The 14800-nt window shown below is 40.0% G+C and overlaps 1 protein-coding gene and 1 long non-coding RNA gene across 4 annotated transcripts in view; one reads left to right on the top strand and one right to left on the bottom strand.

The window, feature by feature from the left end:
* The window catches only part of LOC109322900, a 6256-nt gene extending 2357 nt beyond the window's left edge, over positions 1–3899 (bottom strand). Inside the window, exon 1 of the long non-coding RNA XR_002104504.1 lies at positions 3852–3899. This is a non-coding gene — a long non-coding RNA (uncharacterized LOC109322900). The remainder of the gene's footprint in view (positions 1–3851) is intronic.
* WDSUB1 (WD repeat, sterile alpha motif and U-box domain containing 1) overlaps positions 1–14800 on the top strand; it is a 62841-nt gene that overhangs the window by 33617 nt on the left and 14424 nt on the right. For all 3 annotated transcript variants that reach the window (XM_019554181.1, XM_019554182.1, XM_019554183.1), the window contains 3 exons: positions 3854–3894; positions 3990–4096; positions 4723–4902. In XM_019554181.1, coding sequence (XP_019409726.1) covers positions 3854–3894; positions 3990–4096; positions 4723–4902 — 328 coding nt within the window. The remainder of the gene's footprint in view (positions 1–3853; positions 3895–3989; positions 4097–4722; positions 4903–14800) is intronic.

The raw sequence follows: 14800 nt of genomic DNA, 5'->3' as shown, positions 1-14800 counted from the left end.
CCCCCTCAGCCTTCTCTTGTGAAGGCTGAACAGGTTCAGGTCCCGCAGTCTCTCATTGTAGGGTCTGCCCTGTTGTCCCTGGATCATTCGGGTGGCCCTCCTCTAGACCCTCTCAATGTTGTCCACATCCCTCATCCCTCCTGATGTTCTAATTGCTCATGGTCACCTTACTTCCTCTTCTAGACAAGGTCTCAGACATTGAGGTTGTCACATGGGCAGACATTCCAAGCATCCGCACACTGTTGATGAAATCACAGATGTCACAGACCATGTCACCAGGTGTCAGATGAGTGAGCCAAAGAAGATCTTCTGTGGTTAGCTAAAGAAAGGAGTGTGCTCTCAGGGAGTCCAAAAGAAATGTTTCAAGGACTCCCTCAAGTCATCCTCAAAACGTTTCAATATTGACCCGAAATCTTGGAAAGGTTTTGCTCATGATCATTCCACCTGCTGAAACCTCAACCATACTGGAGCTACAGTCTCTGAGCAGAGAAGTACTACTGAGGCAGAGCAGAAGCTCAAACAGTGTAAATCTTGCAACAGCAGCTCATGCACTGTTGACCAAGGAACCCAAGGCGGCATCTCTTACTCTGTATGCCACAGCCAGTTTAAAGCATAAATTGGCCTGATCAGCCACTCACATGCTCACAGAAACCAAACCAAACAGTGATAGTCATCTTCAAATTCAAAGGATAAACAACAACTCCTTTTTCCAGGGACACACTGAACCCTTTTGATTCCCATTCTGTGGGATTTTCTGTTATTCTGGATGACTTATTCCCATAAGTGGAGGCAAGATAGCTATCTATGTCCTCTGGTACTGTCCTTCTGGAGGAAATTGGAGGCTTCTCGGACATCAGACGCACGACTTGGTGGCAACCTTTAAGTATATAAGGGGTGTGCATCAGGAACTGTGAGAATGTCTGTCTGTTCACCAAGGCACCCCAAGGGAAGACAAAGTCTAACTGTCACAAACTGCTGGAAGACCATTTTAGATTTGACATAAGGAAAAACTTCTTTGCCATCCGAGTCTCCGGAGCCTGGAATAGACTCCCCCCAGAAGTGGTGCAAGCACCTTCTCTGGATACCTTTAAGAAATGCTTGGCTGCTTATCTTGCTGGGGTGATCGTACCCTAGCTGGCAGGGGGCTGGACCCAATGATCTTGCAAGGTCCCTTCCAGCTCTAATGTCTATGAAATCTATTAAATCTATAACATGGGATCTCCCCCTCTTCCCAGAGGAAATGGTTGAACTATATGTGCACTGACTCATGAGCCTCTTTTATCAATTGGGGCCATTGGGAGGAGCATTTCCAATCAACAAGGCTGTTTTACAGCCAGTGAAGACGCTTTAGAACTCACTGTATCGGCATTGTCAATTGACAGATGTATTAACAAGAATTACAGAGTTTCACCAAAGGATACAGGTTTTCCTCTACTTAGACCCAGTTCCCCCTTTTTGCTGGTGGTAGTGAACAGCAAAAAGGCAAAATGCGTCAGATAGCACTGTAGGGGAAAGATCCTAGGCATCAGGGCTTCTGTGTGCATGTAATGATAGAAGACACCATGCACATGTACAGTAAATATGTGGGACAGCACCAGGTCCTCCTTGCTTAATGAGGAAGCTGTCCAGCAGTGTCACCCTCATGTCCCGTTCTCAGCAGTTTACCTGCCCAGCCTTCACAATGAGACAGTGGAAAGGGCTGAGCAGGGTAATGTCCATCTGCCACAAGTAAGAGATCAAAGACTTCATTTCTTCCTAGACTGGGACTCTCTAGAATAGTTTTATTTGTGGTAAAGTGAAATGTCAGTTCTTTTTTTCCAAGATGGACCTTCATCCAGACTCACTTTTTGATATCTTTGGTAGAAGTGCTATTGTATGCCATAAAGAAGAGGGAGAACACCCTTCCTCCTTTGTTGTGGAGGGTAGGATGCCTAGCAATGGTTTGAAATTGTGGAAAGGAAGTTTTGATTCGCTATCAGGAAAAACTTCTTCATTATTAGGACAGTGAGGCAGTGGAATAGATTGCTTAGAGAAGTTTATGCAATCTCCTTCATTGGAAGTTTTCAAGAAGAGGTTGGATAGGCATTTGCCAGAGTTTATTTAGAAGTAGAGTGCTATGAAGAACAATAATTGGAAGTTTTCTCCAGACTAAATAACCCTAGCTCTTTCAGCCTTTCCTCGTAAATCTTGCTTCCCAAGCCCCTAATCATTTTTGTTTCTTTGCACTGGACTCTTACCAATCTGTCCCTATCCTTCTTGAAGTGTGGTGGGGCCCAAAACTGAACACAGTAATCCAGGTGAGACCTCACTGGTGCTGAATAGAGCAGAAGTGTCATTTCCCTTTGATTTCTAAGCGATCCTCGTGTTAATACTGGGCATTATCTTAATGGTAGGCATTATCTTGGCACTGACTACTGCTAATGAGATCTTCCTGCTCCTACAGGAGGCTTGCTTACTTTGACAGCAAACTAAAGAGACTTATGGACTCTCCAGCCAGTCAGCAGTTAGTGGAGTTAACTAGCCAGTCATGCTGTGTCTGCAGAGTTGAACCAGGCTTGGTTTGAACGGCAGAGAACTCTTGCTACGTGCCTCAGGAGAGCTCTGCAAACCAAAGCTGCTGTTAACCGGGGTGGGTTGTTTTTTCCCATTAGTGTCACTACTGAGATGCAGCAAGGTTTAGAGAGATGTGTTATCTTCTTTGTTACCACCTGCTTGTCAATTATTTGAGGGACTATTTCTTCTGTTGTAATAGTTCAGCATTTAAAGTTAATCTGGAAATTATTCTCTGCTATGATGTGTGATCTAAATAGCTGCATTCCACTGACAAGCATGAGCATATTTCCCCCCCCCCCCTTTTTAAAGAAACTTCTGAGTTTATAGGAATACAGTTGAGACGTTTCTAGACAAACAAACCTCCCAATTGTATAGGCCCAAATGAGAAACATGGCAAAATGATGATGCAGGAAAATAGTAATATATAGAACTTAATACTGAACATTATAGGGAAGATATTTTTTGAGAGGACATTTTTGTAACCCCAGGATCTTGCTTAAATTTAAACATTACAGAAATAGCATTCTGAGGTACTTTATGGCAATAATAATGAAAGAACAGTAGGTCTTCCCTGGATGGAAATAACTTTTGGGGTAATAAAAAGGACATCCCTCAGGAGAGACGCTTCAGAGCTATGATAGAAATGTTGACAGGTCAATTAGTGTGTCAGTAAGACTTTGAAATAACTTTGCTCTTGATCTTTTAATTCTGACCATGCCTATCAAAGAAATACTGTTTAACTAGAAAACGACTCTTAAATATAATTTAAAAGCCTTGATGCTTCAAGATTTGATTTTGTGAATAGTAGCATCTAGTGGCCAAGTATGTGAACCACAGATCCTGTTTTGTATTTAATGTTTTCAGCCTGAAGTCTCTTTGAGATTCAATTACCAGTTTTTACTTTGAGACTTTTTTAATCCTACTATTTTAAAAGAAATGTTCATTTTATCCAGATGAGAAATTAAACCCAGATGGGATTTTCAGTGAACTGATGTTAGAAATGTCAGCGGATGTTTTATGTTCCTTTGTTCTGGGCACACTGAGAAGCAGCTGTGTTCGAGTGGATTATGTAGGAGGCTAAAAGACAACAAGTTTGAATTCCTTTCCCAACTCTGCTGCTGGCTCACTATATGACTTTGGGCAATTTGTTTAGCTTTACTTTGCCTCAGTTTTGCCACCTTCCAAATGGGAAGAGTTATTCCCTACATTTGTTAAATTCTTGGAGTTAAAAATCACTATATAAATTAAATTATTTGTTATTTCTGTTTTACGTAACATATGGAATACTTTTCATTCACAGAAAACTGGGAACATCCTGCATACTTTGACTCGGCATACCAGGTATGAATTCAGCATAATCCTTAATTAATATTACTTAAGAGAAGTATCTACTGTATGATATTGAACTTTACCTGTTGAATTGCTTTTATTTCTAGATATGTTACAACTTGTGCTTTTGCACCAGATGCTCTGTTACTTGCTACAGGTTCAATGGATAAAACTGTGAACATCTGGCAGTTTGATCCAGGTCAACATTTTGCAGGTTAGTACATGCAGTATTTACTACCTACCCTAAACTTTAGGCACAAAATTATTTAGGAAATGCTAAAATTGCTTTTACTCAAATAGTTCAGGCCCAATGTTTGACCTTCCTTCAGATTGTTTTTAGGATTGGGGAATGTCCTGTATGTTTTCTTTTCACAAAATGAAACGCTGAGGAAGGAAGAAATCATTTAAATCTGCCACTGTTTTCTCAGGAAATTTTAGACCTGAACAAAGGACGTTTTGTTCTCTGGCATCCCCTTTTCTAACTCTCCTGGGCAGTATTTAATGATGAATGCTATTCCCAGAGCAGCACAGGCTTTGCCAGTGATACTTGTTCACTAACAATGAGATAAACAGAAAACACGTGTTAATTGCAAATGTAATTGGCTCTAGGAAAAATATGTTTGCCAATAAATATAGACACATCAGGAAATAAATGTTATACTTTGGCATTTAAAAGGTTTGTTAAAAGGTTTGTTATAAGTAGTAGGAGAAAATATACTGAGTAACTTCTGAAGCATGAGAAGTTCTGAAGCAGGCTTGTTCGTGGTGTTCCCCCCCCCACAAACACACCCTTGTTTAACTTCTTATCTAACATTGGTCTCCTTCTCCCTGTTTCCTAAGGAAGTGGGCTGGAAGATAAACCTAAGATGTCTGTTGAAAACTGGTCAGAGGAAGAAGTCTCAGCCTGGCTTTGTGCTCAAGGTTTAAAAGACCTTGTTAAGTGTTTCAAGATGAATAACATTGATGGTAAAGAACTGCTGAGTCTTACAAAAGAGAGCCTAACCAGTGACTTAAAAATTGGTAAGAATATGGAGGCAAGTAAACTTATAAACTTGATGGGCTAGAAGCAGATGAATTCCATGGAAATACCTGCTTTACATTTACAGGTTATTCTACTGCCTTCTTTTTTTTCCTTAAAATGGTGTGCTCGGACAAAAACTACTGACACTATATTTACCCCAGTTACTCTTTTTTTGAGGTTTGATTGTCCCTAGGGTCAATAAATATACTTCAGCCAATCTTCATTGCCAGGGAGTAGACTAATCTGTTTTTAAGACCTGTTGCATCTGAAGTAAAAGAAAGTGATGACAGTTTCTATACATACAGGCACTACAGTTAACACTTTTCTCCTTTGTAAAAAAAAAAAAAAAACAAAAAAAAAACTGGTTATTTTTCTCCTATTAGCCTAGGATGGTGTACATTTTTTGAAACACATAGGCTGTTTGAATTTAGTGGTGAGCGTCTTGGTTGTAAAATTACAACAATTGAAATAAATATCAGATCTAAAACTGTAAAAAGATATGCTTTTTACTAGCTCTTTTCTATGACTGTAGCTGTTACATCAATTTTTAAAGTTTGTTGGTAGGGATTAGATGAAGCTTGCTGTTTTCTTATCATTATTTATCCAAAGGACACTCGATAATATAATCCTACAGTTTTATTGGAATAAAGTTGGGGATTGTATTGCAGGAAATAACTGAAATTTACGTTGGAAATAACTGAATTTATTTTCTGTCCCAATTGAATTTCTGGTTGTTAAATTGAGATGTAAATAAAATTCCAGCCAGTTTGTCAAGGTGAATCAAAGGATCAAGCACAGGCCTGAACGAGAAAGGAGGCCTCTAAAAAGCACATCTTGACTTTTTTTTTTTTTTCCTTTCAGAGTTAAAAGTTCTTCCTTTTACACAAACTTGTTTTACTTCCTACCCATAGTGCTGGTATATATTAGATCAGAGACAATCTACATATGGTTTTATTGGGCCATGGAAAGCACTAGGTGCCTCCTGAAATTCTGTGAGTTATCCAAAAGCAGGCCTCCATAAAAGCCACTTGGTAGAAAAAAATAATTTTTGAGAAGCAAAAGATAGTTGGTTTCTATGTAATTTTCTTAAATGTTGCAGTAGCTTAAAACTGAATTGTCATGCTCATCAACTGAGACTAATCAGATAATACAGAGTAGAGGGTTATGTGAAAATTGAAAGCAGTGGGACTGAAGATAGAGTCCCCAGGAGGACTGACCTGCTGAACACCTCCTGCACTGTGGAAAAATCAACATAATCACTTGTTGCCTGAGTATTAAGATTTGTAATGACACCATCGAGAACTAATTACAATCTACAATAAGAAAATAGAAACTGATTTGGCAGACCAGAAGGCAGGTTATCAGATGCAGTGCAGAAATATACTGATTCTAAATATTTGAATTACAAAATAATCTTGTTGTCCTCAGTAATTGATCTGAACAAAAAATGAAATGTGAATGTAGTTTTTACATGTGATCATTAGAATGCATAGCATCTCATGAGAGCTGTGACAACAGACAGGCACAATCTCAGACATATTCTCAAGGTTGGTAAACTCAAAATTGACATACAGGGATTTTTTTTTTAACTGTTTGCAAACTCTTGGTGGTTCTTCATGGAGCAAATAAAACCCAAACCCTCTGAAGTGATGAAGATCCTTTTAGGAAAAGAACTAGTGATGCTGAAGGCTAGATTTGAACAGGTAGCATGGAGTCCAGCTCCGTGAGAGAACTCCCCTCTTTGATAGTGCACAGAAGGCATGTGGGCTGAGCGTGAAATCAGAGGGTGTTATGCATGCTTCATTGTTCCCTTTTTGCTGTCTCACTGCAACAGGTTTCATTAAGGATACTTAGTCTTTTTACTTTGAGCACAGAGAAACATATTCAGTGTGATATTTTTCAAAAGTGCCTCAGTGTCTAACTCCCATTTTAATTACTTACACCTTTATCAAACAGAAGTGGCAGGTTTTGGCCCTGGCTGGGCCAGCCTTGCATGGCAAACTCAGGCCTGTGGACCAGTTAGTAAAGTGTGCCACCAATTTTAATCCAGAATTTTTTTTCCCGAGGTATCAAAGTTTGGGAAACACTGGCTTACATTATAAGTGAAGAAGAATTCACTTCAAATAGCTTCTCCTGCTTCTATTTTAAATGTCTTTTGAATTTTGTGTTTCAGTAAGCTTGGGTGAATGTCTTCTCTTCCTCTTGATATTTTGCTTCCCTTTAATTTGGAAATGCAGAATCTATCAAATTCTTATGGCCAGTTCTTTGAACTTTGACCTGTTCTTCTGCAAAGGTCTTTTTGTTGCAGTCCCTGCACAGAAAATGGTCTATTTATTTTTTCACTTCAGCCCTGATTTGATATATTGTACAGGTGTTTTTTTCATATGTAGTTTTCTGTTAGCTGCTTATTTTTTTGTCCTGGTAGTCTTTCCTTGAGAACTGATTTGCATTTAATAAAAAAGGGCTTCCTCACTCCCCCCCCCCCGTGTTTAATCGAAGAGAAGGCAACCAGCAGGTGGTTCACATAACATTTCATTAGCTTCTTTGATTGTTTTTGACACCTCTTTGAAAGCATGCTTCATTACCATGCAAATGGAACTAGCCTGTGTTTCCAGGCTAATTGTCATTTAACAATATATAAATAACACAGTGTTAAATTCCATAAGATTTTGGACAGCAAGGTACTGACCATCACAGATGTTCCTCCTAGTAAATGTACATTTACTAGGAGAAAATGTATATTTACTAGGAGAAACATTTGTGATGGTCAGTACCTTGCTGTCTGTTCCTTCACTACATCAACAATTCTGCCCTTTTTCTTTAAAAGATCTCAGCATGGTGGGGTTTTTTTCCCCTGACCAAAAGGAATGTGTTTATACTTTTGAAAAAGAGATGGGAAGGTACCTTGTAAAAAATGTGGGCACCAGCCCACTTGGTTGGCCTGTTTACCCAAATGACAAGAAAGTAGGACAGGAACCAGAAGGAAAAAAACAGTTCTTATATTCTGCATTTGGGATTCCAGAAGGATACTGTTCCTATTTCTGCTATATTCTCATAATACTGTAACAAATAGGCACCCATGTTTGCAAAAAGTGCAAAATTTGCAAATATTATGTATATCGTGATATACATTATTACATATGTAATGTGATATAGAATTGATATGTGTATTATCTATCGCATATATAAATATATATCGTAGTGTACATGTCATATATATATTATGTTATATCTATGTAATATTTGCAAATTTTGCACTAATACATAATACAGTGCAAGATTTGCAAATATATAGATATAAAATAATATACATTATTATATATTTATGTGATATAAATATATATACATTATGATGTATATTTATATATGATGCAACCTTTAGTAACACATAATTACTTATATTTTTTTCCACAAGGCTTCTACTTCCATGCTCTTTTGCTGGCCAGCATAGGCCATTTGTTTCAGATGAAGAGCAACTTCATAGAAACCTGTTGAAAATACGGATTTTTTTTTTAAATCAGGCTTCCCAAAAATGAGCATTGGATAACTCAGTGTGGTCTGAGTGCTCATTAACTAGAAGAGGATTGCTGGGGCAACCATGATGCAATAGCCTTTGTCATATGCCTGTTAGCGAGGAATTTAATCAGTGTGTTGTAGAATGTGGAAGTTGCTTAGAGAAATTTACGACAAGGAAAGTTGGTTCTTTTTTCCCTATTGTTAGCTGATGATCACAAATCCATCTTACAATATTATTATGAAAAACTCCGTAAGAATTAGCAGGAATCTGTTATCTTGTTTCCATTCTTGCATTATGTGTCATATAATCCTTATTAAAATGATGTGAGTTGATTTTGTTTCTATTTTTCTTATGCTGTGGCATCTGTTGTCATTGCTGATTAAAATGACTTTCATATCAGTATGACTGAGTTTAAATCTTCTAGCGCACATAGTCTGAGGCAACTGATTATTTGTACAGTAAAGTGGGAATCACTGGGGTGTTAAAAGCACATTGGCAGAGCATAATAGTTTTTCATGACAATACCATCACTGGCCTGAACAGGTTGGTAGCAACCCTTTACCCCAATAGCAAAAATGGGAAATCTTACTGGTTTAAGAATTAGCATTTACTACATTCAGTGTTGTACTTCTGCCAAGAGAGGTAAAATCTCATCTATTACAAATCTCCAGGCACAAAAAGGAAAATTTTATGCTGTTGCAAACCTGGGAATATTCTGATATCTAGCCTTATTTCCATTCTTGATGGGGTTGAAGATTATAACGTGATAGCTATTAAGACCATAAAGTCACTTAATTGTCAGCTTGATTTTGCCCTTTAATTATAATTAAGCTGCAAGAAACACCAGGGCTACATATTCAGGTTCACAAACCACAATTTACTATTTGTAAATTGGGAACAAATGACCTGGAGGGAGATTCTTCATAAAACAGAACATGTTCATTCATCAGTCAGTGCTTCCACTTCACTAAAATAATCAGGCTATAAATTCTGTGGTAATGGATCTTGGAGCCCACTGGTGCCCTATGGTCCTAACGTAGTAGGACTGTCTGTTGCAGAATAGCTGTGCTCCACTTTTTCAGTGGATGATGGTGACTTGAAAAATGATAGGGCTTAAAGTAACCCTATCTAGTCCAAACCCTTGCTCAAGGCAGGCAGGATGAGCCTTGTCTAAATAATCTCAGCCAAGTGCTTATCTAGCCTGAGTTTATAAATGTCCAGTGACAGGTTACACAATGTCCCCAAGATAATAAGTTTTTCAGTACTTAACCAACTTCTACTATCCAACATAAATTTCCTCAGGTGCAACAATTTAAGTCCATTACTTCTGATGTTGTTGCCTTTTATATATAGAAGAATTACTGATTTTTTTTTTTTTTTTTTATCCTCTGTAAACTCCTTTATTGTATTTGAAGACTGTCATCTGACTCCCTTTACAAACTCTGTGATTCCAGCTTTCCTCATAAGCAACTTGAACCCTCAACAGCCAGTGCCTCAATTGGGAATTCAGAATCAAAAAGCAGTTACTCTACCCTCTGCTGCCAACTAGCCGCAAAGAATGTGTTCTGCTATCTGCCCATTTTGGTGGAAAGAAATCTTCAGAGATTTTCACAGGTTAATTATGGGTACTGGGCATGCGTTTGAGTGTCTTGGAAATACGGAGTATCTTGGAAGTATGGGCCTTGAACTTGTAATCCCTGACTTTTGCAAATCAGCTGCTCTGATCTCTCTGCCACTATCACTGCTGCTTTCTTTTTGGAGGTTGTCAGGCAAGGCATTTCATAGACTTTCAACAATCAGCACCTTAGCAGTCAACACCAGGTGCTGGGGCATGTGTTTGCTTAGTGAGTGAGACCCTGGATCTTAAACCTGGATCTTCTACTTGCAAAGCGACAAACTGTCTTCTCTGCTACTGCTGGTCTCTCTCCAGTTTCAGAAATATTATCAAAAAGGACCAAGTTAACTTGAGGGCCTCCAAAAGAATGTATCTGAACTTCCCTTAAGTCTAAGGTCTTCAGTGTTCATGGCGATGGACATGGAGTTACTCTTGTAATTTTTTTTGTTTGAGTTTGTGCAGTCTTCCTAAAGTGCTGAGAGCCAGCTCTGTGTTCCTCCCTATGTTCTTAGCATAGTCGACAGTTTCTGAACCAGTCAAAAGAATTTGAAGCGATATATTAATGTAATTTAAATAGAGATATACCAATTGCAGATACTAATTATATGTCAGACTTTGTAACAGCTTTAGTAAAAAAACGACTAGATTAATATACATTTTGATATTTATGAAAAAATTGTTAGTAACTTTCTGAATTGTGCGTTATTTTTTAAAATATAAAATGGTGTCTGGTCTGAGTCAGGAGGCTTCATAGATACTGTCATGGAATTATTTTCTTCTTGAAAGCTATTTTTCTTGATTTAAGTCAAATGTAATAATTTCCTTAAAGTTGAAAATGATGTGATAGTGCACTTACTCCAAAGTCCCCTGGAGCAAGCACTTACTCACTGTCCCCTCTCTTAGGTCCAGTAGGGGGACAGTCTACATCCACAGTCAGTGTTCATTATGGTATTGTAGATGGTACAATGACAATACTGCAGTTTTGTCCTATTTTGGAAATAATCATGTCAGCATTAGATTAGTTTCTTACCTTTGTGAATCGGAAGGAAAATAAACTGTTTCTCCAAAAGGGAAACTAAATGCAAGTGTTTCTGCTCTTGCCCGGTGTATTCATCTGTAGCCTCAAAGAGGCTCAGGTGGCATGGCATCAGTTTATCTTACTGAGTCACAGGGCTGTGTGAAGCTTCAGTAGCTGATTTGATCTGGAGGACATTAGGCCCAATTCAATTCAAAGCATCCAAATAGATTCAGAAAATATTTGGCCATAGACTAAACAGGTAGCTGACACAACTGCCTCCAGCTGGTAAGTCTGGGGTTGTGGGAGAGGGAAGGGATTGGGGTTGGGGCTGGGACAAGCTGCCCAGCTGGGGCACGTTATAAGGGGAGCGGGGTGGGGGGCATGGGATGCAGGCACAGCTTGCTCCAGGCAGAAGGGGGCAAGCAGCAGCAGGGCTGCCATGACCGCATCCTGCACTCCCTTCTGCGCCAGCTGGCAAGTGGCGGCAGCACCCACACCCTTGTGGCCCCCCCCCTCCCCCCCCCGCACTGGCTGGGCAAAAGCAGCAGCAGCACGGAGTCCCGCTCCCAGTGCTGATGTAGGAGCGGCAGTGCTGGGAGCAGGGGCTATGCTCTGCTGCTGCTTGCCCAGTTGACATGGCGGGAGGTGTGATGCAGGTGCAGCTTGCTCCAGGCAGAGGGGGACAAGTGGCAGCAGGGCATAGGCCCTGCTCCCAGTGCTGCCATGCCCACATCAGTGCTGGGAGCACGGGCTCTGTCCTTGCATCGCTCGCCAGTTGGCATGGTAAGGCATGGGATGTGGGTGTGGCAGCACTGGGAGTGGGGGCTATGCCCTGCTGCTGCTTGCCGCCTCCTACCCGAAGTGAGTCACACCCGCATCCTTCCTCCGCCCCAGTTGAGCAAGCAGCAGCAGGGCAGAGCTCCCTCTAAGTGCTGTCGCATCCACATCCCATGCCCCTCTCCTTAAGTAACACGCCCCCCCACCCCAGCTGGACAGCTTGTCTCAGCCCCAATCCTTCCTTCCCCCAACCCCAACAGACTTACCGACTGGAGGCAGCTGTGTCAGCTGGATCCGATTCGGCCGAATTGAATTGGGCCAGTGATTCAAATCTCTGAATTGAATCACTGTTCTTTGAATCGACTGAATCCGAAGCGAATACTTGCTGCTTTGCATAGGCCTACTGAGTTGTCCTCAGTGGAAGGAGAACAGCTTGTGGAGATGAATATGACTTGAAACTGTTGCTCTGAGATGTGTGAAATTTTCCTTTCGTCCCAATGCATTTTTTCATCACTTCTTTCCCATTGCCAGTGCTTAAGTCTGTGAGGAGACACAAGTTATAGCCAGAACAAAGAGGGAGGGTAGTGATTTACAATGTGTGAGCTGCTTTATGGTAAGTGCCTGGATTTACATTCTTACCATGTGGTAGATGAAAGTTAAACCAAGTAGGTTACCTCCTGAAAAGAGCTATTAAAAAGAACATTTAAAATGCTCCTCTACCTCGTTTGAACCCCTTAGAGTGCCAAATGGGAGAGACTTAGACTGTCCTTGCCCAAGTAAAGAAAAGTATTTAAGAGACTAGCTTCTAGGGAAGCTAGCTTCAGAGTTGTGGGAACATATGAATAAGTGCCCTTGTTCAGGATAAGTGGCAGATAAACTGTAGTAGCGTAGCCCTCAATGAAAGAATAGTATTGTCCAGAGACTAAGAGCGTACTCATGGACAGTTAACGTGGTGCAGCTGGCTTGTGGTAAAGTCCCTGTGCCCTTTTGTTCCATGGTGTATTGGTCATATATTCATACTGCTACCATTGCAAAATTTACTCTCAGAAAAAAAGACGCACTATCAACCTCTCAGTCTGTAGTTTGGTGTCAGTTGTCAAAATGAGTTGGCCAGGGCTGAGCTGAAGGGTCCAGGTAGAATGCAAAGTATTCCCTAGCACTTCTCTTGTATAAAGCTTGAGCTAAGAACTCTAAGAGGAGGAACAAAGGACTTTGGACTCTGTAGAAACACAAGTCAAAGGCCTGATTCAGAGCCTGTTGAAGTTAATGAAAAGAGTTCTATTGACTAAAATGGGATTTGGCTATACCCTAAATTTAAAGAAATATGCTGGGGAGAAACCTGAAAATTCCATCTGTTAAAATGAAAAAGGATTTGGATAAACTTTTCAAAGGGGTATAGGGAGACAAAGTTTGGGTAAACCGATCTTTTATTAGGCCAACTAAAATAGTTGGAAAAATTCTTCTTAAGGTTTCGGGTACAAACACCCTTCTTCAGGTAGAGGGAGTGTCTGTAGTTGTTTTGTGCTCTTCCTGGATGAGAGAGAAGCCAGTAATGTCAAAGTCAAAGGAATATAAGCATTTAAGTGCTGATGCTTTCCTAAGTGCTGCTTAAATGCTTTCCTGAGTAACTTAGGTATTTAAGATCATACATTCCATTGATTTACGGCCAGACTTTTCAAAGGTACTTAGATGCAAATAAATTACCACTGCCTTGCTTACATACTTTCGAAAATCCTACTAGGTCCTTTTCTGCGCTCTAAATCCCTTTTACAATCAGGCTGTACATGCCTTAATCTCTTTTCAAAATGGGTCTTAGGTCCCTGAGTCACATGAAATGCTTTTGAAAACTACCTTTTATGATGCATGATCAAGTTGACACCTGGGTCGGTTCTGCAATGCTATAAGATGGAAGGTTTATCCTAAGTGTTCTCCTTAGTTGGGTAGACCTTGAGATTAGTCTTATACAGTTCAGCCTAATGAGGGCTCAGTTAGATCACCTCAAATTATTCATAGGGATCATTTGAAAGAAACTTGTTGGCTGGTTTGAGCAGCCCATGCAATGCCTCCTAATACGCAGCTGAGGTATGTTATCTGAGATGCCTTGCGTGCTTTCTTTTAGGAAAGGACCTAGAAGTTTTAATGCACTTTTGATGCTGGTTGAAGATTTCTGGCTATAGGTATTAGGGTTGTTCACTCCATATGCCTTAATAGATTTCTAACAAGAATCACACATGGCAGTCAGCTCTGAGGGGTTACTGAGATATGGATCAGCAGTCACTATGTATGCTATCATGAGTTTTTATCTTTTTATACCTTTATCTCTTATTGTGTGGTTTATTGAAGTACCTGGACTTGAGACTTTGAGCTCTTGACCCTATATATGTTTTTGGTGTATGCTTTCTGTGCTATCATGAATTTTTAAACATCACATGCCTTTGGTTTTTAATGTGACCAACTGGGCCACCAGGCCCCAGGGGACTCACTGTCTTTATGTGGAGTATGTTATATATTTTGCAAACACTTGCCTTGATGAGAAAAAAAAATAAAGCTTCCCTACCCAGGAGGAATAGTTTATCCAAATCCTTTTTCATTTTAACAGATGGAATTTTCAGGTTTCTCCCCAGCATATTTCTTTAAATTTAGGGTATAGCCAAATCCCATTTTAGTCAATAGAACTCTTTTCATTAACTTCAACAGGCTCTGAATCAGGCCTTTGACTTGTGTTTCTACAGAGTCCAAAGTCCTTTGTTCCTCCTCTTAGAGTTCTTAGCTCAAGCTTTATACAAGAGAAGTGCTAGGGAATACTTTGCATTCTACCTGGACCCTATCCGGGACTTTTATTATCTTGACAGTTCAGTAAAAGCAAGCATGGCCAAATATCCAGAAATTGAAAATGATCAAAACACTTTGAACTGTGCAGAAAGGGTGGGGTTAAAAAAAAGGTAAAGGTTGACTTAAGAGCTTAGAGAG

This window comes from Crocodylus porosus, unplaced genomic scaffold, assembly GCF_001723895.1.
Source record: "Crocodylus porosus isolate Cpor-Errol unplaced genomic scaffold, CroPor_comp1, whole genome shotgun sequence".
Lineage (NCBI taxonomy): Eukaryota > Metazoa > Chordata > Crocodylia > Crocodylidae > Crocodylus > Crocodylus porosus.
The sequence above is the reverse complement of the archived record's forward strand: the minus strand, read 5'-3'. Positions and strand labels throughout refer to the sequence as shown.